This window comes from Sciurus carolinensis, chromosome 9 (assembly GCF_902686445.1).
Source record: "Sciurus carolinensis chromosome 9, mSciCar1.2, whole genome shotgun sequence".
NCBI classification, from domain to species: domain Eukaryota; kingdom Metazoa; phylum Chordata; class Mammalia; order Rodentia; family Sciuridae; genus Sciurus; species Sciurus carolinensis.
The window spans coordinates 71,316,357-71,339,951 of record NC_062221.1 but is presented as its reverse complement, the minus strand read 5'-3'; the positions used below and the strand labels follow the sequence as shown (position 1 = coordinate 71,339,951).

Below are 23,595 nucleotides of genomic sequence, written 5' to 3'. Positions count from 1 at the left end.
TTCCCCTCCACACAATTCCTCTTGTCATCAAACTTCTCGGACAGTGTGCCCTAGTGACGCACTTTGAAAGTGACCTCATCTGCTCAAGCCCAGGATCTTTATTTGTGGCCTGCATTCTTCCTTTTACCAGTCCTTTTCAATGAACTCCAGTCACTCAGGAAAAACAATTCTCCTCCTGAACCTCTTTCAGTTCACTGGTTGGATGCATTTATCATCTATGCTAGCTTTGTCCCCAGTTCTGCCTGTTTTTAATGCCCCACAGGCCTAGGGATACTAGGAAAGCATCCTGCATGAACTTTTCTCCTCCCATCTCACATATTACTATCCAGCAACTGTGACTTCTCCATGGGTTCTTTCCCTGAGGCCCCTGACAGCTCCTCTTTAAGGAGTTCATGTTGTCTCAGCCCATCCCAAGGTGATCTACCCACAGAGGCCCGGGCAGCCCCTGTTGTGGGACACACAGATGCTCACAGTTAGACGCAGATGCATTGAGCACTCTACTGCTTCTGCTACATGCTAGCTGTGATAATTTTCTGACTTTCAGTCCCTTAAACAGCGATGACATCTGACTTCTAGGGTTGTTGTGAGGAAATATATACAAAGAACATATGCTTTGTAGACTCCCAGTAAAAGTTAGTTCTCTTTTCCTATAAGACAGCAACCTTGGAGCACAGGCCTGAAATGAGACTCAGACCAATGACCTTCTTGACCTTGACGTTAGGTTTTGTTTCTATCTTAATGGGCGATTCCTTATTTGCCTTTAAAACCTTTACTTTCAAATGAACCAAAATGATAAGAATGATTGTCTCTGAGTACTCAGATTAGTCTACATTTTCTTGAATTTCTCAAATATTCCACAATGTGGTACTTTATTTACATGATCAGGAAAAGGAAATATTATTTTAAAATGATTCTTTTCATTTAAAGCAGTTGATTCTACTCCATTCATTCAAGAAGAAAAAAAATCATCATAGAATAACTTTTTATTCTTTCACCTTTACCATGTATTCTGCAGCCAAATTTTTGAAGGCATGTTATAGTCCTGTTTTAAAGGATCAAATTTTAGATCTAAGAAAGAACAAGGTAAGAGCAAGATCTTCTGCTCCCTCTTCCCTGCCCCTAACACATGGAGGGGAAAATGTGGTTCCCAGACTAGCAGCTTTGTATCACCTGGGAACTTTTGAGAAATACAAATTCTTGAGCCCTACTCCAGATCCACTGGGTCAGAAACTCTGGAGGTGGGGCCAGCAATTCACTCTGAAGGAACCTCCACTTGATTCTAATGTGAGCTTGTTTGAGAACCACTGATCTTAAAACCTTTCTCCTCTTTTTTCAATCATCTTGAAGGAGTAGCATGAAACTGTAATAGAATGAGAAATATATATATTTGAACTCTGCCTCTGGTTTCTGGTACAGCACTAAAATCCTTGGAGCCTCCAGAGTAATGAGTGTCTTCTGTATGCCAATGAGATGACCGGTGGCGGATAGCTTCAGGCAAACGCATGATTAGAGGGTTGGACTTTCGCTCCACCCGACTCCCAACCTCCTGGGAGAGGAGAAGAGCTGAAGGTTGAGTTGACCACCAATGGCCAGTGATATAACCAATCAAGTCTATGTAATGAAGACTCCATAAAACCCCAAAGGACTGGGTGCAGGGAGCTTCTGGGTAAACTGAATATGTTTAAAACATGCTTGGTGCAACTGAAACAGCTTGGAAGCTCCGTCTCCCCTTCCATAAACCTTGCCTTATGTGTCTCTTTCTTTGCTGTTCATTTGAATCTTTTAAATATGTTTTGTAATAAATGGGTGAATGTAAATGAAGTGTCTCCCTGAGTTCTGTAAGCCATTCTAGCAAATTAATAGAACCTGAGGAGGAGGGTGGGTGGGGGAACTCCCCATTTATAGTCGGCTGGTCAGAAAAATAGATGACAGCCTAGCCTACTACTTACAATTGCCATCAGACATGGGGAGGAATTGTAAGAGTGAGCTCTTAACCTGTGGGATCTTTTCTATCTCCAGGTAGACAACTGTCAGAAGTGAGTTAAATTATGGGACACACAGTTGGTGTCTGCTGGAAAACCACATGGTATGGGGAGAGGGAACCACCCTCCACATCTGGTATCAGAAGCATTGTGCTGAGTGGTGTTTTTGTTTTTTCCTTTCTAGGTAGCCTTCTCTCACACCACTGGTTCTAGATACCTCATGCCCAAGCAAGGTCAGTGCTGGAAGCAAAGCCTATAGTGCAGGTGAATCAGGAACACTGAAGAAATGCCACCAGTAGGCAGAGATATGTGAAAGGGGCTTTAGGAAAACCAAGAGGTGGACAGGCAGATATTCTCTTATCAGCCACCTTCCATGAGGCTCTACAGCTTCCCCAGGCATCATCTGCAAGGCTGAGGCTAATCTCCTCTGAGCCTGTGATGGGAGAATGCATAGAGGAGAACATGGAAGATCCTAGGACTCTGACCTGGGCATGGGAAGCCCATCTGCCTGAGGCGCTGAGTTCTAGTGCACCCCACCCTACGGCTGGTCTGTCCCCTCTCACCTTCCTCAGGGCAGCAGCAGCGGGTAGGACAGCAGGGGCAACGGATGTAGCAGCAGCAATACTGAGGACAGCACTGGCACCAGCACACTCCAATCAGCAGCAAGAGGACCAGCGCTCCCAGAAGGATGAAGATCACCGTCAGCCAGTCTGCAGGGAGAAGATGAGCAGCAGGGTAATGGGCGTTCAGGAGAATGCCTCCCTCCGGCTCTAACGTTTTAGGGATCTGAGCGAACACAGCTCTTGACCTACACAGGAAGTTTAACCAATATATTGGCAAAATAAGTTTAGCTTTGATAAGGAAACTTTCAGAGGTTCACGATCCAACAACAATAACAGGTTTATTTGTTTCTGGTTTTTGTTCTTTGTTTTTCCCTAGGTAAAACTGTCACGGTGGTGGGTTGGTCAAGCAGAAAGCTCCCCAGCACTTACGCAGGACGATAAGCTTCACCTCCTTATCGGGGTCTCCTGATGTGTCCCCTGGGGCCTCAATGGTGCAATAATAAACTCCATGGTCCCACCACATCACTTCATTAATCACGAGATCAGCTCCTACGTGGGAAAGAAGGAGAAAGTGCCAGTGGTCAAAGAATAGGCACTGATTTCTGACCCACAGTAGCTTCAAGACCCCAGTATTATGCTTCCACATCCTCAGGAGCCCTGGTAGATGGATATCAGTTCCTTCCTCCTACCCACCGAGCCTATGAGGCATTTCACAAGGATTCTGCATACATGGCCTCACTTAATTCTCACTGAGACCCTGGAAGTAGGTTAGGTAGAAATTCCCCATGGACTCCCAGCATATATGCTCTCCTTCATAGAAATGAATTTTTGGCCATGTAAAAATGTGGCCATTTTTGCTATGGTTTGAATATCTGGCCCTTCAGAACTCATGCTGCAACTCAATTGCCTTGTAAAACAGTATTAAGAGGTGAGGCCTTTAAAAAGTGACTGAACCACGAGGGCTCTACCCTCATGGGTGGGATTGTATCGTTGCAAAAGGGCGAGTCTGGGACCCTCTCATGCTCTCACTTTCTGCTGTGTGATGATACAGCAATAAGAGCATCACCAGAATTCTCAGCCTTCAGAGCTATAAGCCAATACATTTCGACTTGTTATAGATTACTCAGTCTCAGGTATTTGGATACTGCAGTATAAAACAGGCTAAGACCAGGTCTATTAAAAAATGAGGTCAGTGTTTTCCATTTTTTCTTACAGATGAACATGGACAAGTGATTCAGTTCTGACCAATAAAATGCAATCAGAAGAGTCACATAATGGCTCCCAGGAATTTTCTTAAAAACAGCTTGAAGACACTTCCCCCCTTTTCCTGTTTACATTTTCCTCTACTCTGTTACCTGGTGCTATGGTTTGGAGGGTGTCCCCCAAGTTTCATGTGTGGGATGGTTGGTCCTCTGTGCAGTGAAGCTAAGAGGCAGTGGAACCTACAAGAGGTGGGCTTAGTGCAAGGTAATCAGGCCATTGGGGGTGCTGCCCTGGGAAGAGATTAACGTAGTTCTTGTAGGACGCCAGTTACTTCACAAGAGAGTGACCTGTCATAAAAAGGCAAGTCTGGCTCCCTCTGCTTTCTGATTTCCTGTCTCGCCATATGATCTCTGCCTCTAACACACACTCCTACCATGAGGTCCTCCTCCATACAGTGACCCAGCCAAATGGGCCCTCATCAATAGCCAAACTGATAGAACCATCTGATCCTGGACTTTCAGCCTCCAAAATGAGGAGTTAAACTATTTCCTTTACAAATTACCCAGTTTTAGTATTTTGTTATAGCAATAGATAAATGGACTAATATATCTGAAGAGCAAATGTTATAGCTCCATCTTGGGCTTGGAGAAAGAAAATGACCTTCTTGGTGAGCTGGAAGGAACCTGTGTCCCTGAGGGCCTAATGGAACAGGGCCACATTAGGCCTGGGCTGAATACTTCTGATTTTACACATCAGAGAGAAACAAACTTCTTTATTTCTAAAGTGACTAATATTTTGGGCTTTTGCTGATTTTCAATCTAATCCTATCTGATGTGTAGGTATTTAGTTGCATTTTAGATGAGAAAATGAGACATGATGAGGTCAAGGAACTGGCCAAATAATGTGCAGAAGGTGCTTAGCAGAGGTGGGTTCAAACCCATATCTCTCTGCCTCGAAGCTGGTGCTCCTAAACACAGCTCTGCGATCCTCCCCAGGCCAGGCAGAACACTCCATCCACCACCTGGAGCCCTCATTAGGGATGAGCAAGGATCTTGAAGATGATCCTAGAGATGACCTCTGGATCTTGAAGGGACTGGTTATGAGAGGAACCTGAAGCAGTATGAATGACATGCCAACATTTTAAGAGTATGTTACCCAAGAAAAGAATTTAAGTTCTCATGAGCACTGAATACTCTGCCTCCCCAATAAATATTAACAATAAAAATTAACATACTTGTTGAAGTTTAGCAAATTTGACAAATATTCACTAAAGACCTTTCATGGGCCCAGCACCATGTCAAGCACTGTGGGCGATCTGAAAAGGAACAAGGACTTCTCTGTCCTGGAAGGGGTTAAACGCCAGTGCAGATGTAGCAGGGCAGCCCCCACATCCCTGAGTGATGGCAGTACCTGCTGTTACCCTCCGTAACTGCCAAAGGACACCTGCCAATTCTTCAAGAACTTAGTATTATAGATTTGCTTTTGCCTAGTTGGTGGTCTTATCTGCAATTCTTTATTATCTGTTTGTCAAGAAATATTTATTGAGGAAATGAAACGAAAACACGAGGTCATGCAACATTGGAGCAAATTTTGACTTCTGTTTCCTTCTCTTTTACGTCAGTCCCTGTGATTTTTTTCCTACCCACAATTTTCCAAACCCACTGCCTTTCCCATAAACAAGCTCACCCTAGACTTGGAAAAACAGTGAAAGTGCTTTAAGAGAAAGTCCCCCTCAAGCTTGATAAGTTTTGTAAATCTGTTCCACTTTTTACTGGAGTCATAAAGAGATTGTTTAAGGGATATCAGCATAAGGGCATTCAGATAGATTAATATTTTAGATGATCCAAGAACTGATTTGACAAGGACATCTCAAATGATATAAACACAGCTATGAAAGCATCAGTAAGCAAATGCTCCAGGAAGTCTCAATGTGCCTAGAGGCAGAAATAAAACCCAGGGGAAATATTGCTTTCCTATAGGAGTGAGAAAGAGGCAGCATGAGGAAGTGGAGGCAGCAGAAGGTACTGCTCTGACCTAGAGAAAAACAAAAGGGTAAGGATGATCTGATCATCCACAGGGACCTATGTCCTTTGGAAACTATAAAGGGGGTTGCTAATTAAAGAGGATTTAAACTTGGGGTTGGATCAGAACTAATTCTTCTGGCTCTGGAGGAAGTAAAGTCACCTTAAATCTCTGAGGATGCACTTGGAGACTGAAGAAATACAGAGGTTCCCTTAAGCCAAGAATTGAAGGGCTGGTTTGAGCAAATCAGAGGTTGAATGTAAAAGGGTAAGATTTCAGAATTATAGAGAAAGTTGGAGGCAATGATTAAACTGGCCTTCAAATGATCTATCTACCTTTCAATGGTCATAGAATATTCACTAATTCCTCACAAAACAGCCATGGGTACCATGAGTGGCCTGTAGGGTGTTTTTCCCTCTTTTTTAACCAGCCAAAAAAAAAAATTAATACAGCACATAATGCTACTGAAATTGGCTCTGAATACCATTCTGGGAACTCACTGCAGCAATTGTGGATTGTAGGATAGGAGCACGAGGAGCTAACGCGCCCATTTATACAAAAACATACCCACAGATAACTGATGTTCACTGTACACTCACTGTATATTAAGTGATTCTTATACAAAATCTCACTTAGTCCTCAGAACTCTCTGAGATAGGTACTATAGCAAGTCCCATTTTATAGAAATTGAGGCTAAAACTTTTAAAGGGGCTTGCTCAAGTTCACATGCCCTCCAAGTGCAGGATGGGTAGCTGCACCTGCATCTGGCTACGCTCCCTGCCCCAGGCACAAAGAATAAACCTGCTGTAGACCCAGCTCCCACACATTGCATTTGATATTCACTTCCATGTGGGAGACAGATGCCATTTTGCCCATCTCTCAGATGAAGGAAAAGTCAGGGAAAATAACCGACCAGTCGCTGGCCACTGAACTAACAAGCAGAAGTAGTGAGATTCTCACCAGGGCTTTGTATTCTGAGTCCAGTGCTCTTTCCTCGCTCAATGGAGGGCAGTGGTTTTAAAGTGGCCACTTTCTCACATTTTCTTTGGATGAGCAACAAGAATGACCTCAGGGGAACTCAAGGACCTGGGGTTTGTGTAGACCCTGAAAATAATTTGTGGGAAGGATCAAAGGAACTGGATCCACCCTTTATCCCTGAATCTCAGGAAAGCAAGGAAACGCCCTTCCATCCAAACCTTTAGCCAGAGTTATGGAACATCTAGTCCACAGACTAAGTTCCAGGGAAGTAACTCAAGTCCATGCAGCACATTCTAAGAATCTGGCATTTTCCTCAATGATAGTGAACAAATAGATCAGTGGCAGAAGTCACTGGGAAATCCCACACTGACTCAGCCTGCCAGGCCTTAGTCTGCTCCTCTCTCCACCCCCAGTTTCTTTGCACCTCCCCCACACTCACGGTTCTGGATGGTGATCTTGCGCTGTCGATAATCCACCCCCAGCACTGGCTCATTCTGTCCCCGCCGCTGGGCCACAATTCGAACTTCCCTCTGGTTGTCATTGCAGTCATTGGAGGGGTCCTGGCCCAGGGACAAAGCTGCTTGGTATGCTGAGGAGAAAGGACACAATCAAGTCACACAGAATGTCCTGCAGATTCTGTAGATCTGGAATGGGATCTGAGCTTCTGATTCCCAGTATGTTCCCAGATGATGTTAATCAACCACAGGTGACAGCAGGAACCCCACTTTCAGCAAGGCACCTCCAGCTCCCTTAAAGGTCACCATTTCCAAATCCTGGCTATATCCCTCCTTTCCCAGCCCAACTTCTCTTGTCTCAGAGTTTCCCCAATCTCTGTTCCCCGTGGGGTTCATCCACCTGCCTTTCCATTAGAAGCTTTGAGAGTTATTCAGTATGCTAGTAGTCAGTGCCTGCTATGCTAGTCCCCTTCCTCCCGGCTTAACCCAGGCATTTAAAGAGTAACCCCCAGGAAACAGCCTCAATTTAGAGGGTGGTCTTTGGGGGTGGGGGAGCTTGGTAAATGGCTCAGTCAGATTTTGTGGTTCTACTCAAATACCTCAGAGCTAAAAATGGCAAAGCTGATGCCTCCTGCTCCTTCTGCCTCATCTCAGAAAGTTCATTTCCTTCCTCCAAACAGGGCATCTATTTCTATTCTCAAAATGTCCAAAAGATTAATTGTCTCAGGATGATGTGGGGCTCTAGGTTTCTTTGTTCCTGGAGAGAGGGTAGAAATGAGTAACTAGGAAGGAGCTCTGGTTCCAGGCAGCAGAGCTGATATGAGTGGGGCAGCTGTTACTGAGCGTAAGGAGGAGCTGTGCATTACTGACATGCGCAACTGCAAAGGGGCAGCCGGGGAAGTGAGCTCTTCACCACTGCAAGTGTTTAGATGGCTGAGGAATGACCATTCACCAGGAAGGCTGGCTGAGGAGGGGTGAGTGGCAGTGGGCAGGAGGCTTCACAAATAACCTTTAAGACCTTGCATCCTGAGTGGTGTAGGAATTTTCTCAACTTCATTCTAAGGCCATGGGGTGATGGGAGGCAGGTTGGCATCATCCACTTAGCAGGCTGGCTTGAACCAAGAGTGGACCAGGAGGCAGGACTTGCTCTGCCTTTTGCTTAATGTCTAAGCTGTCTTAAACCTTTTCAGAACAAAGAAAAACAAAAATTTTAAATAAACTTACATGCAACCTAGAACAAGTAACTTTGTCAGTCTAGGCACAATTTATCTATACAACAAAGGGACTGCATCTTTGTGGCTTCTTATCACTATGAGGATTTGTGATACTAAATAATTTCTAGATCCCAATGGTAGTACATCACAGAGATGGTGGGGTCCTGGAAAGAATAAGAAGGGGGAGGACACTCACAGGCGGAGAAGTAGTCAAAGATGGGGTCCTTGCAGAAGGACTTGAAGCGCCATGTCACCACCACATCCTGGAGCTGGGCAGAGGTGGTGTAGTCACATTTGAGGACGACAGAGGCAAACAGAGTGACATAGCGCTCTGTGTGTTGGACCGTCACCAGCAAGGACAGGCACCCTGAAGGCAAGAGCGGCGGACAATGCTGATGGTGACCTACTTCTGTTCATGCAATAATAAAAGCAATGCAAATGAACAAACTCACTGCCTGCCCTCCTGCCTGGGAGCTTACAGGCAGAACCCAAGTTCTTAGTGGGCAGAACATAGGCTAGAGAATGCCCTCAGCACCCTTGGGAGGGATAGGAAAAAAAGAAATATAACTCCCAAGAACCACATCAGGCAGCACCTTTCCCACTTCTTGGTGGTGGTCTGCTCCCTGGAGGTTCTGGGACAACCAGCAGGGTCTGTCTCTAACTCACTCTTCAAACACAAATATTTCATACCATGCCTGTCACTTACGTGGCACTCCACAAATGTTTGTTGAAAACATGATGGAATAAATGACCAAGGACACAATAATCAGTGGAAATTTGACAGTACAGTCACTCAACATAAGCACAGAGCAAATCAAACAAAAATGATCAGATGGTGACAAACCACATCAAGAAATTGTGTTTCTTTTTAAAAATTCCTTCTAACAACCCTCTAAACCTATAGGCATTTTTAAAATTTATTTTTTGTAATTACAGATGGACAGCATGACTTTATCTTATTTCCCCCTGCTTTTTTTAATGTGGTGCTAAGGATCGAACCCAGTGCCTCGTACTCTGCCACTAAGCTACAGACCCAGCCCCCTACAGCCATTCTTAAAGTTCCAGGTGTACCTTGAGGAGGAGTCAGGTGACACCAAAGCACCAGGAGGAACTTTGGCACAGTCAGGGGTTCATCAGTAACCATGTCTTGGCATGTTCCTCAGTTAGCATGGTTTCTAGGCTGAGTTAGAAGGGGATCTCTTGTTGGGGAGGGTTATTGTAGAGTAGCAGCACTTAAACTTGAGTGTGCAGCACCAGCAGGACTGGTGGCATCCCAGATAGCTGGGCCCCGTGCCAGGAGTTTCTGACTCCATAGAAATTGGGTGAGGCCCAAGGACTTACATTTCTAATGTGATGCCACTACTCTGGGGACCATACTTGAGAACCACTGGCGTAGAACAGATTTTTAAAAAATCAACTCCACAGGCTTTGGATTCAGTTACGACTTAGTTCAAATAAATTTTTTCATTTACTTGGACATGGGACAAGCTATTTACTATCTCTGAGCATCTATTTCCTCAGTTCCAAGTGGAGATAATGATAGTACTATAGGTTGAGCATCCCTAATCTGAAAATCCCAAATCTGAAATGCTCCAAAATCCAAAACTTTTGAGTGCTAATATGACACTCAAAAAGTTTCTGACTAGATATCAGACTTCAGATTTTCAGATTAGGGATGCTGAACAGGTAAAGTCTATGCAAATATTTCAAAATTTGAAAACTCAAAAATTGGAAACACTTCTGGTTCCAAGAATCTCTAGTAAGAGATTATCATTAACCTGCATTAACCTCATCAGGTCCTTGCAAGAATATAATGAACTAGTTCACTTTTGATGCCTGGAACAATGTACACATATATACTACTGTGTTAGTATCTGAGTCTCTTCTCTCTTTTCCCTTAGGAGAGTCAAGGAGAAAGCGATTCAAGTGTTTTCTCCAATAGAGTTTTCCGGGGGGGTGGGCACCTTCATTTTGGTGGAGTGTCCCCACTTACAAAGCAGCTCAGTGGGCCTAAGATTCTGGGTCCTGCCTCATCTCTGGCCTCAGTCTTCATAGTCTGAAGCACCTTCACCTGCTTTTCCACTGAAGGGACAGTGGAATGCTGCTCAGTGAGGGATATGGAAAATAGATCCCAGGGAACAACTGTTCCCCTACCTGTCCTCCTGCCATGTGTGTGGGGAGATGTCTGGTAAATTGGAGTTTTTATCATTGCAGTGGGATAAAATAGAAGCCCAGGCCTCCGCTGGAGGAAAGGCAGGAAGGGAAAATGGGGAGAGCACAGAAGGGACTCACACCCGGCCCCCATCGATAGCAGAACTGGCTGTCTCCAGTAGGAAGCCCCCATGATCTCTATCCACACCCTCTGAAGGACATGGAAAATAACAATCCCCAAGGAGAAAGGGAGAGTAATGGGCTCTGCACTTGTTGCAATTTTCCTTATCTACAACCATTCCCCTGGCTGCCCCAGGTCTCCCTCTAGCTGTAACCAACACATTTCCTGCCAGGACTCAGCTAAGACCCTTATTGTAGCCAGTTGCCATCTTCCCTCTTGAAAATATACCCCTCCACTGCTTAATAAAGCATCACTGGTCCATTGAGGCCATTCTCCATTTTCTTTTTCTTTTTGTATTCTCTTTCATATGCTGTCACTCAGGACAGGCTCTAGTCCCCAGGAATTAACTGACAGGTCCCCAGGACTGGGTTGTGATAAAGATGACCCTTTACCACCCTGCTCCCATGACAGATGTGAGGGAGAGCAGCTCTGCAGCAGGGCAGGGGAGATCTGTAGGCAGGAAGACTGCACAGAATGGAAAGAGTTCAGCTGCACCCTAAGGCTCAGGTAGGATTAGGGTTACATAGGAGAAATAGGCAGAGGGCAGGGAAACTCACTATTTGAGGAAAAAAGAAAAGGAGTGAGCAAAGACCTTCATCAGGAAGGGGCAGTTAGTTAAGGAGCCTGGAGGAAGCCACTGGAACTGGTGCCTCTCGCTGCAAGAGACAGCGGGGTAAACAAGGCGGGCTGGTGACAATGGGTGGGAGGCTGGAGTATAGTATGGAGTCTAAACCGCAATCCACTGCCTATTTCCAGTTCACAGGTGATTTCTGCAGACTTTTCTGAAGAAGAGTAATAGCAGTAAAGTGGAAGATAGATGACTTCCTTATTCAGCTGCAAATGGAAAAGAACATAATTTTCAGAATAAACCTTCAGGAGTTTGGGGAAAACAGCTGCTACTTCTACCAGCTGTAGGATTCTCAGAACTCAGGCCAATCAGAATGGAAGGGCCCTGTTAGTAACCTTAAGCCTATTGTGGATGATTTCACAATCTGATTGTTTTATTCTTGCTCTTCCCTCACCAACCCTTTTGTTGTTTGTTTGTTTGTTTTTTTCTTCCAGAACTGACCTGAAGTAGTCCTTGGAGCTTTCAGCCATCAGGATTAAACTGAACGGCAGAAGCACTGCAGATAAGATTCTGATAGTGAGTGGTGGAGTACCACTGTCAACAAGGGCCTATTTTATTCAGTGAAACATTCTGATTGAAGAAAAAGAAAACCTTAGGTTCATGTAGCACCTTCAAATATATAGAATTTTATGCACTAAATGTGATCCTGGGGGCTGGGGTTATGGCTCAGGGGTAGAGCACTTGCCTAGCATGTGTGAGGCACTGGGTTCGATTCTCAGCACCACATATTTACAAATAAAGTAAAGACCCATTGACAATTTAAAAAATACTTTTAAAAAAATGTGATCCTGGGAGGAGACAAGCTGAGCTCACTTCATATACAACACATCGGAGGTCTGGAAAAGTTAAGTGACATGTCTGTGTCTATTCTTTTTCCGAATCAACATTCTGTCCCCAGGCAGTGCGCTTGCCACTCTGCCTGGCTATTCCTAACATAAAGGAAGATAATTAGTATTCAAAGTTTGCAAATTGGAGGTTGGGGTCAGGTTATTAATTGCCACTCTAGCATGGCAATTAATAACCTACACGTTCTTTATTTGGTGGAAGTGTAATTTGATAAAGTTTATTCAAAGACACTAGTCAATATTACTTGTACAGAGATGGAGCGTATGGGAGAGGAGAGGGTAGGCTTGCTGAGGGTCAGAAAAAGGAATTTGGTTGCAGCCAGAAGCTTTGAAGATTAGTGAATATGATCCTTTTGAGGGAGGAAAATGGGGACAAAGGGCGATCACCTTGATTAGCAAATATACACTAGCTCCCCTTATGTGAATGCCCTTACAATGGGCAAAGCACATCCGGGGAACCCAACTGACCTCTACCCGTCAGTGCTGGCCCTGCTGCCCGCTGCTCTTTATTCTCCCTATAATTTCATCCCGTGTGAATTTTGCGGTTTAACATATATGAGGTCCCCAGGTGCTCTGAGCATATTGAGCTCTCTCACTCTCCCTCCAGGGGTCTTCCAGCCTCTTATCATCTTGCACAGATTTCACACCTTCACTCTCTGCCTGCCACACCCACGCCCACACACAGGGAGGAAGTACTAACAACCTAGCAAACTTCTTCCTTCTCAGTTGCTGTCCCTGACCCTCAGCATCTGTTGTGCAGCATAAGATGTATGTTCTTTGTCTCTAAACCTCTCAAAACCCTCTGGAATGGGATGAGCTCTGCTCACCTATGTGCATAAAAGTTCAGAGTGTATAAGCCAAGCCCCCATGTGCACACATACCTAACCTAATGAGTGTCACATCGGGATTTGAACTTAGGTCCTGATGACACTAAAACACAATTTTCCCCAAGTAGGTAAGCGTAATGTTCCAAGGTGGAGGTCAGGCACGAGACTGCTAAAAAAAAATTGATTTTCCAGATTGGGAAGGAGAAAAAGTAAGTAGCAACAAGCCCATGACAGAGGCCAAAATTCCCCATCTCTCTTTTTCTTTAGTCTCTAGCTTCTCTGCACAACTAATCACACTGGGCATCCACAGTCAGCACTAAGCAGGTACGGTTTTGAAGAAGAGATCAGAAAACAATAGGATCTGAGCTGAAAATATCAGCAACTTCAAAAAGAGAAATACCCTGATTATAAACATCTTGATTGCAGCCTTGCTCTTTCAAACTTAGCACCCAAAGTTTCCAAATTCTTAAATTTCCTTCATTTTATGACCTTTCCTCCCAGATCCATCACCACTATCTGTCTTATCATTTTCTCTTGAACATGTTAGATTTGGGGCCTGACTCCCTGTGTTCAGATTCTGCCTTCACTCCCCACCCTAAAGATTTGGTAAGTTATTTCCAAAGTGCACCTTCTCATTATATGCAAAATTGGTAAGATGTCAATACATGCCTCATAGAGGATAATAAATATTCCCCACTTAGTGGAGAGCTTGGCAAAATAGTAGACATTTAGTACATACCAGACTTCATTTGTATCATCTGTACTTGTCTAATTTAGGAGATGGTGATTAACTGAGGCCAGCATGTAAAAAAATCATTTTAAAAGAATTAAAATTACAAATGTAAACTATCATTATAGTCTTTTCTTTGCAAAATGAATTAATAGATTAAAAACTTTGTAGCTTGTACATCAGTGAACCCATTCAGTTTGTCTCAGCTGTGAAAGAGGAAGGGAGAGAGACCTGTCATTGAAGAGTAGAAAGGAAACTTTAGAATAGATGTTAGAGTCATGGGAAAGTGGGATGGGAAAGGGGCTTCTCTGTTTCCCACCATGAGGTATTTTCCAAGACCATGCTGCTGTGCCAAGGAGGGGACTACCATCCTAGTAAAGTAAAAGGAAAATATACCAATAAAAGCAGAGGATTTGGCAACTAAATACCTATATTCTCAAACACATGTTTATCTTTGTACATTTTAAAATTCAGTCTCTCTTGTATCAGATTGGGCTAGATGTTACAGTTTATAGAAGATATCGTCTACATAGTATAGGAATATAGGTGCTAAATACATATTTTTAAATTAAAAAGTGCTTTAAGGGGACTAGCTGGTATTTCCCCCTCTGTTTCATACAAAGGAGTCTAGGTAGGTAGGAGTGCTAGAGTTGTGTCTGGAAAGTCTTCCAAAGGGCCATGTGCTGAAGGTCTCCAACCCAGCCCATGGCACTCTTGGGAGGTAATGGAGCCTTTAAGAGGTGGAGCCTAATGGGAAGTTTTCAGCCATTGGGACCATGCCCTCAAAGATAATTGTGGCATGCTGGTCTCTTCATTTGCTTTCCAGCTTCCATGAGATGAGCTGCTCTACTCTACATGTGCTTCTGCCATGATGCATTGCCTCAGCACAGGCCCAACAGCAATTCGGCCATGAACCATGGACTGAAACCTCCAAAACTGTGAACCAAAATCATCCTTTCCTTGCTCTAAGTTGATTATCTCAGATATTTTGTTATAGTTTTGCAAAGCTCACTAACACAGAGTAGAAGGCAGGGACACAGAGCATAGTCGTTCCTGGTAATGGTTGCAGCCTGATGCTGACTCTGATGGGGATGGATTCTAAGTGTTTCTCAAATACACAGGCTCCTCAGCTCTATTCAGCAGGCTAACAAAAAGTACACAGGTTCAATCCTATCAGAGTTTACGTCTGAGCAAGCTATCTCCCCAAGTATATTTACCATCAGTACGTATTACATTTCCTTAGATAACAGTGCAAATATTAGAAGAGTCAAGGAGAAAGAGACTGGCAATGAATAATGGTCAAGAAAGAAGAGAATGTTGAGGGAGGAGAAATGGGATGAGGACAGTGAGACAGTTGGGAGGAATTATATCCAGGTACCATGTGTTTAACAAGGTCTGGTGTGCGCCACTCAACAGTGCTAGGCTGGGGTCAGGGAGCTAAGCATGTGGCCATGTTGAGGAGGACAGTGATGTACACTGAGCACTTACTTTTTTGGCAGACATGATATTGAGTTCTTTGTTATACATTATCTCATTTAATCTTTGCAAAAGAAAAACCTCAACAAAACAGGAGATACCTGTGCTTTTCTCCCCTTAATATCATGGGTGAAGAAAATTCTCAGATTAACTTGCTTAAGGTCACAAAGCCTACACTGTTTCTAATATGCCATCTGTCTTTTAGATAAGTTTTCTAAATGAGATTTGACTCTGAGGAAGTTTCACAAATATAAGGGATGTTCACAAATGTATTTCCATTATTTTGTACAGAAACACTGTTCCAGCTAGGTGCAGTGGTGCACACCTGGAATTCCACTGACTCAGAAGGCCGAGATAGAAGGATCATAAGTTCAAGGCTAGCCTCAACAACTTAGCAACACCCTGTCTTAAAATAAAAATTAAAAAGAACTGAGGATATTGCTCAGTGGTAAAATGCTCTGGAATTTAATCCCTAATACCACCACCACCAAAAAAAAAAAAAAAAAAAAAAAAAAAAAAAAAAAAAAAAAAGGAAGCAAAAGAAAAGAAACACTTAACACTTTTTTCCTCTCCATTTATTAATACAAAATAAACAATAGGGAAGGGTAAAATAGAAAGTTCCTCCTTGCTGGCCATGAACTTTACTCTCTAGAGGTACTATTATTGATAATTTGGTGTAGATTTCTCTTTATTTTTTCCTGTACTGTTTTTCTAAAACTATTAATCATATTATGCACATTGATTTGCAACTTTTTCTTCAAACTAATGGCATATTCATATTAGTACATACAGATCTAATTTTTATTAGTGACTACATGAAAATTTACTCCATGGATGAAGTATAATTTATTTACAAATTTTCCTAATAGTGAGAATTTAGGTTGCTTTTGATTTTTCACTATCATAAACAATGTTGACATGAATTGCTGAAATAATTTTTGTTTGTTTGTTTGTTTCTAATACTGAGGATTGAGTATAGGGGCACTTAACCACTGAACCACATCCCTAGCCCTTTTTAAAAAATTTTACCTAGAGACAGGGTCTTGCTAAGTTGCTCAGGGCCTTGCTAAGTTGCTGAGGTTGCCTTTGAACTTCTAATCCTCTTGCCTCAGCTTCCCTAGCTGCTGGGATTACAGGTATGTGCCACTGTGCCTGGCTAAAATAAATATTTTTATATAGGTATCTCTTCACATGCATACTTTTGTTTCAGTAGGTTATGTATCCCAGAGTGAGCTTGCTGGGTAAAAGGGAATAAGTCTTCTAAATTTTAATAGATACTTTAGAAAAAAAAATCTACATTCCCATGAACAATGACAGATCCATGCTTCACCACAATCTTTTCAAAAGGGGAAAATTTCAATCTTCAAAAAATTTTGATAAACTACTAGGTAAAAAAAAATTGCCACTCAGGTGGTTTAAACTTGACATTCCTTTGGTCACTAGGGGTGAAGAACAAGATCTGGTTGTAGTGCAGACACTTGGGGGTTCCCAAAGTCATTCACCCAGATTAGTGACTCATGTCCCCACACACTCATCTCAGAGCACATGCAAATTTGGGCCACAGGAGAATGCACATATTCATCAATTTTTGAGTACCTACTCTGAGCCAGGCACCATTCTAGATGATAGGGATACAGTAGCAAATAAGAGAGACAAGGTTCCTGTACTCTTGGAAATTATATTCAGTGAGCAAGTCAATAATAACTATAAACACAGACAAAATACTTTCTGTTATAGATAAGTCTTACAGCTTGGCTCAGAAATTACTAGAGTTTTGAATATTAAATCCTATCTCTTTACAATAAGGGACTACACAGATACATGAATCCAATGCTCCTAATGACTCTTCTTCATTGTTTCATATTCTGAATCAAGCACTAAATCATCATCCTTTCATACAAACCTGGGCCTCTCCCATGGTTATCATCTTAGTGAATGGGCAAGATCAAAAACCAGGAATCATCCTTGATCTCTCTCCCTGACCCTTCATATGTAATGTCATCAAGTTGGGTTCATTTATCTTCTAAATATTTCTGGAATCTCTTTCTTTCCATCTTCACAACCATCCTAGTACAAGCTGCCATCATCTCTAGCCTGCATACTGCCTTATCTTTCCTATCTCATGCACACCCTCCAATTCCCTCTATATGGATTCCATACTGCTGTTCCATCCCCTCTTACCTCCAATAGCTGTCCATTGCTCTTCGAACACCAAACCTCTTGCCATGGCCCATGAAACCAAGCATACCTGGTCCTACCCACCCTCTGGCTTTATCTCCACCACATTCCCAGTGGCCACCTCCACACAATCACACAGACATTCTTCCTGTCTCTCATGCTTATTGAACTACATCCAGTGATCTTGCACATGCTCTTCCTTTGGCTTGGAATCATCATTACTCAGCTAACAATTCAAGCATTGTGTCTTCAGGGAGGGCCTCCTGATTGAACAAAATCCATCCATCATGCATTTTCGTAGTACCCTGTATGCCTCTCTTTCACAGTCTGGTCACAGTTGCATTTCTACATTTCTTCATATCCCTTCTAGACAGTGAGCATCATGGCAGTGAGGGCGACGACTGTTTGTGTTTGCCAGCAAAATGTCTTGCACATAGCAATGTATGCAAGATAGGTTTAGAACAAATTTTAAGTGCTCTAAAAGTTCATAGAACAAATGGTCAAAGTTAGTCATTTGTAGAATGACCAGACTGAAAGCAAGGAAGAACAGTGTGTGTTGGGGGGACATGGAAACACTAAACCATGTCCAGATCAGTGGGGACAAGGCTACCCAAGTTAGTGATCCCAGAAATAAGTGAGCCTCGAATTCCAAACAAAAAGCTTGTAAGTGATGGGGAGGTTCTTGAATGAAAGATTAAAGTGAAAGTGGGAAAAATTAATCCAGGTCGGTTAATCTATCATCTGGGTAGAGGATGGTTGGAAGTTGACAGAGAGGTAGTAGGCCTAGAGGCAAGGACGGTTGAAGTTCTCAAAGTAGGCTACTGAGAGTACTGCCACCTAGAACAGTAGAGCAGCAGCAGATCCTGCAACTAAGCAAAAGAATTTGGGGATTAACTGAAGGTGGGACATAAAGAAAAGTATCACACTGCTGCCTCTAACCCTACGTCCCCCCAAACATTTACAAACTGGAAGGTCTGGAAATAAGAACTCGGGAAAGAAAAGACTTAAGAATCTTCCCAGTTCTTAAAACATGCAATTTTACTTTCTCCCTAGAACTTCAAATAATGAAGCAAATTATTAAGCTAAAATAAACCGAGGTAGACTATCCACTAATTACCCAGCATTTCATTCCACTGCATTGTTGCCGGGGTGAGGGGTTTAATAATCGGCATTTAGTTAGATGAACCTGTTCCTATTTCTGTATAAAAGAATTCAATCAAACAAAACAAACCTACTCCACTGTGTGAGACAGGACAAAGAGCAACGGACTAAGAGTGAGGGTGCCAGAGTTCTGGTCCCAGCTCTCACACATTCCACTGCCCCAGTCTGAGACAGAATTTCCCTGGATCTAGATTTCCTTATCTGTACAACCGGCTGGGAGGGGAAGACAGAGGATGGGGGTTCTACCTGTCTTCAACAGAACACAAGGATTCTGGGTAGGTACTTCAGGAGCCTCCAAGGGGGCAAGGAGAAGCTGAGTGGGCAGCCTCCCATCTATCACCTGTATCCTCCTCACAGAAACTCTACTGTCTACCACATCAGATTAAGTCTACAGTATGATCCACCCCTCCTCCCTACCATCCAGGGGAAATTACTGGTCTGGATGGTCTCTTTCCAAGGCATCTACAGATACCTTAGGGGTCAGTTTTCTTATTTTCTATAACATTATAATAAAAATTGATAACTGGTGGTTCTGTAAGGTAACACCTCTCTATGATGTTAAAAAATTTTCACGAAAGCACAAATGACACATATCCCATTAGAATTTGGAGGTGGGGGTGGGAATCAACTTTCATTCCAAGAATAAACTTTGAAGTTGGGCGAAAATAATCAGAGATATCAGGCAATAATGCAAAGAGCTACATATCTTAATATTTTGCACTAAGGAGCAAGTATCCAGGCATCATTTGTTTGATAAAAATATATTTCTAAAGAAAAAAACTTCAAAGAACTAAAAAACAAAAACAAACCCACCTCTGAAAACTGATCTTTAGATAGTTCAGAGCATCAGGACTGTGGTAACTTCACAAGACTCCCTGACCTCAGAACTTCCATCCAGGCCCCAAGCCACACCAGCCAGTGAGTACCTAAATCAGACCCATTATACTACCGGCCTACACTCTGCAGTTGTGGGAACCTGAATGCTAATGAGAGGATTGGTATGACTCTTCTTTGAAAACAGAAGATCAGGTGATGGACCACAAGGAACACACTCTAGTACAGGATTTTCCAAAATACATACTTACTGGAAATTAACTTACTGGATTTTTCTATTTAATAGTTTTAATAATTTAATGTTTTAATAGTTTTCCTATTTCATAGTTTAATGTTGGATTAATTTATATGAATTTAAATATTGATAAGAGAACATCTGACATTATGATTTTATCTGAGACAGTAACAGGATTTTTGTGACCCTTTTGTTTCCTTTTTATAAACCTTACGTATGTGCATATATGTTCAGTGTAAACTATACTTAGTACTGGGAATTGTGAAAACAATGTGAAAAATAAGAAAGGAAGCTTGATCTTCAGTTTGATCTCAAGAGACATTTGGGGAGGTTTGCTTTAAAAGTAAAGAAAAAGGTGAGAGCAGAAGGGATGGACTCATCCCTGGTATTTCTTGAGTGATGACCATGCCTTAGATGCTGTGCTGGATCTTAACCCACTAATAAGAGTTGGCCTTTTTGGGTTTTCAGGGCGCTACTTAGTAGTAGTGAGAAGATGTTTATCTGTTTTCCAGATAAAGGGAGTTTAATAATTTACCTAAGTCACAGCGAACATGAGGCAGATTCTGAATTCCATCCTGATCACCACTGCTATACTTTGAATCTGCATTGTTCCCCAAAGGCCTATGTGTTAAAGGGTTGGTCCCCACTTGGTGCTATTGGGAGGTGATGGAACTTTTAAGACGTGGGGCCTAGTGGGAGGTCTTAGGTTATGAGGCATGCCTTGAAGGGGTTATTAGAATGGACCTTGGCCCCTTCCTGTTTCTCACTTTGCTCCTGGTTCCCATTCCCATGCACTCCCACCATGGTGTGCTGCCTCATCACAGGCCCAAAAGCAGTGGGGCCAACCATGGACTGAAACCTACAAAACTGTGAACCCAAATAATTCCTTTTTTTGTTTTGTTTTGTTTTTTTCTTGGTATCAGGGATTAAACCCAAGTGGTCTTTAACTACTGAGAAACATCCCCAGCTCTATTTAATATTTTATCTAGAGACAGGATCTTGCTAAGTTGCTTTAGGACCTCACTAAGTTGCTGAGTCTGGCTTTGAACTCGCAACCTTCTTGCCTCAGTCTCCCGAGCCACTGGGATTACAGGCAGGCATGCACCACTGTGCCCAACCTTTCCTATTTTTAAGTTGATTATCTCAAATATTTTGTTATAGTGATGAAAAGCTGAATAACAGAGTCATTTCTCTGTTCACAGTTTCTTAGCCACCGAGGAAGGAGGAGTTAATTTCTTTAACATTAGATTTAAACAATCCTACTTGGGCCTAAATTGAGTCTACTATTATCACCAGCTGATATTTATTAAGCCCACCTTGCTTTGTGTAGGCACTGAACAAAGTGCTTTAAAATTTCATTTTAATTACAGGTCACATAAACCTTACCTGTACTATTGTCATCACTGTTTACTGGAGGCTTTGAACAATTCAGTAAATTGCCCAGAGTCACACAAACATTATTGATGGAAACCCACGTTAAATAGCTGAATGCAGTTTTATTTACATTTCTATATATATTCAGGGAAAATGTCTGCTAAAATAGCTATTTCCCTTCAAAGTGTTGGAGTTAAATAGTTGAAATCTCAAACTCTCATGTATGAAATGAAAGTGGAACATGTTCGTGTAGGACTTTCTCGCTTTCAGCACTCTCTTTTTCTAAAACACATCATGCAGGCCGGCTTCCATTTAAGGCATGTCAGGCAAACACCATGGACTGTATAATTGTACTACTTCAGTGTCTCAGCTACTAACACCATGTGGCTGGTTCATGGAGATTCTAAGTCCCTGCCCATTGAGCAAGCTGCTTACTCTAAGAATGTACTCTTTGGTTATAATCACTGTATTTGAAGAATGTTCAGTGTTCAATATTCTTCATTAAAGTTAGATAGCTTTTTAAAACATTATGCTGATGATTTAAGGACTGGGGTTTGTACCCTGCAGGGATTTTCATCTGTAAGGCTTCTTTTCTCATTCTATTAGCCCAGGTAACTGCCATTTCTGAAGTCCTGTGGGAATGGGGTTCCCAGTAGAAGATGGGAGCAGACCTTTATTTCCCTGAAAAGACAGTCTGAACAGCTTCTGAAGACCCCAGATACATGGAGTTTGAAACGAACATGAGAAGCACAGAGAAAAGACTGAAGCTGTGGGTTTTTATGAATTTGCATTCACAGTCTAAGCTGGTGACTGCTCTAGTGGAATTTTGGGTACTTAAATTTAGATGAGGTTTAGCCCATTTTCTTGTGCACTGTGGGTGTCCAACACCTAGCCTTGTGAGTATCAGAAAATTTATAAGACCTGTATCCTCCAGAAAATCTTGTAAGCCAGAGGGTGTTGGCATTACTAACTTTCTGGTTTTCCTACCTTCTCACAAACCTCCCTTGCTTTTATTCTAAGCATTAAGCTTAAGTTATTGTAGAATTCTGTCTGAGTGAGATTTGGTTACACCTGAGCAGAGCTCCTGTCCTATCAATCTTATAAAAAGGAAATTCTGCCTACATGGCCATAATACATCTTTCCCCTCAAAAAACATATAATATTCAAGTTGGTATGTGAGCAAATTCTGAGCTTACCTTCCACTGACAACTTAAAGGTAAGTAGGCAGCTGTTGCTAGAGGGAAAAAAAGGTAAAGTGATTTAAAACAGGGTGGAACTTCCAAGGGAACTTATAATTCTTGTTTGCAAAGTCACACCTACACCTTAGTTTGCAAAAGGCCAGAAAAGCCTGCACATTCTGTCACCCCACTACACTTTCCTACCTGGTGCACATTTTTGTCCTATTTCCAGAACCATACCCAGACACACAAAATCATGCTTTCCAAAGTAGAGAGGGAATTAGTGTGGAGGTTGAAGCTGAGAAAGTAGGTAGCTGGACACCTGAAGGCAAGTTAACAAGCAGAGTAAAGTTAAGGGAGTGAGTGGTTAGAAAGTAGGAAAGTGGCACTGAACACGGATAGGAAAAAAGCCCCTGTTGGGGTCCTATCAAATAGACTCAGGATTATGCCAAACTTTCCTTCGTGGTCTGATGATACACTATAAACCCCCAGAAATTGAAAAAAAAAAAAAAAATGCACTTCTGGGTCAATATGGTTGCCAGTATTTCTGTAACCTGAAAGCAAGTATCAAATGAACGGTAAAAGTTATTAGGAATTTTAGGAATGGTGCCTTTTGCCTCTATCACTTCTGCTTTAAAGATCAAGAATGGACCCGGAGGGAAAGTCCAAACGCTCTGAGTTTCTTTTTGGAAGGACCTGGGCTAATAAAAGAGAAAAACAACAGGTTGCTACAGGCAGAAACTCGATCCAGTCCCCGTGCCAAGCGCCCGCCAGAGTGCAGCTCAGGCCTCCACTGCCTTGCGGGTGGCCAGCTCGGCAAGGCCAAGCAATGGCTTCCTGTCTCCCTGGGCGCAGAGTGGGTCCCATTTTTCCACGGCTCACCTGCTGGGAGCCAGGTGAAGAGCAGCAGCCAAGGCGAGGGCAGCTCTGAGCCCATGCTGACCCCGCTCTGGCCCCTTGCAGCTCAGGGGTTTCGGGGCACCGTGTCTTTCTTCATCAGTCGCCGCCCCGGGACGCACATCTTCAAAGAGCTCCCTCGGGTTTCCCCTCTCCCGGCGCAGCACGGAGGGAGGGTCGGCTCGGGTCCCCCGGCAGGTGACACCTGCTCATCCGCACCTGCGGCGCTCTGGGAGGCTCCGCCCCCACCTGGTGAGGCCGCGGTTTCCTGCTCCGCCCCCGGCTGGCGAGAGGACCTCGGGCACCCGCCCTACCTGGTGCCCCCACCCACACACACCTCCGCGCCGCAGGCGGCCGGGTGACTCCTTCCCACGGAAGCTCGGTCTCCCGCCACTCGCCCCGCCCGCCCTTGGAGAATGTTGCCATTTTCCTTCAGATCTTCTTCGGCAATCTCACATCTTGCAAATTTCTCCCCTGTCTTTC

General features: G+C 43.2%; 1 protein-coding gene across 5 annotated transcripts in view; it reads right to left on the bottom strand.

The window, feature by feature from the left end:
• The window catches only part of Ildr1 (immunoglobulin like domain containing receptor 1), a 33,748-nt gene extending 10,400 nt beyond the window's left edge, over nt 1-23,348 (bottom strand). For 3 of the 5 annotated variants that reach the window (XM_047564398.1, XM_047564399.1, XM_047564400.1), the window contains exons 1-5: nt 23,098-23,348; nt 8,614-8,784; nt 7,188-7,337; nt 2,975-3,094; nt 2,546-2,692 (exon numbers count right to left, since the gene is read on the bottom strand). In XM_047564398.1, coding sequence (XP_047420354.1) covers nt 2,546-2,692; nt 2,975-3,094; nt 7,188-7,337; nt 8,614-8,784; nt 23,098-23,152 — 643 coding nt within the window. In that variant the 5' untranslated portion in view covers nt 23,153-23,348. Of the gene's footprint in view, nt 1-2,545; nt 2,693-2,974; nt 3,095-7,187; nt 7,338-8,212; nt 8,316-8,613; nt 8,785-23,097 lie in introns of those variants that run through there. The other 2 variants (XM_047564401.1, XM_047564402.1) reach the window with 2 other exon arrangements.
• Between the last annotated feature and the right edge of the window lie 247 nt (nt 23,349-23,595).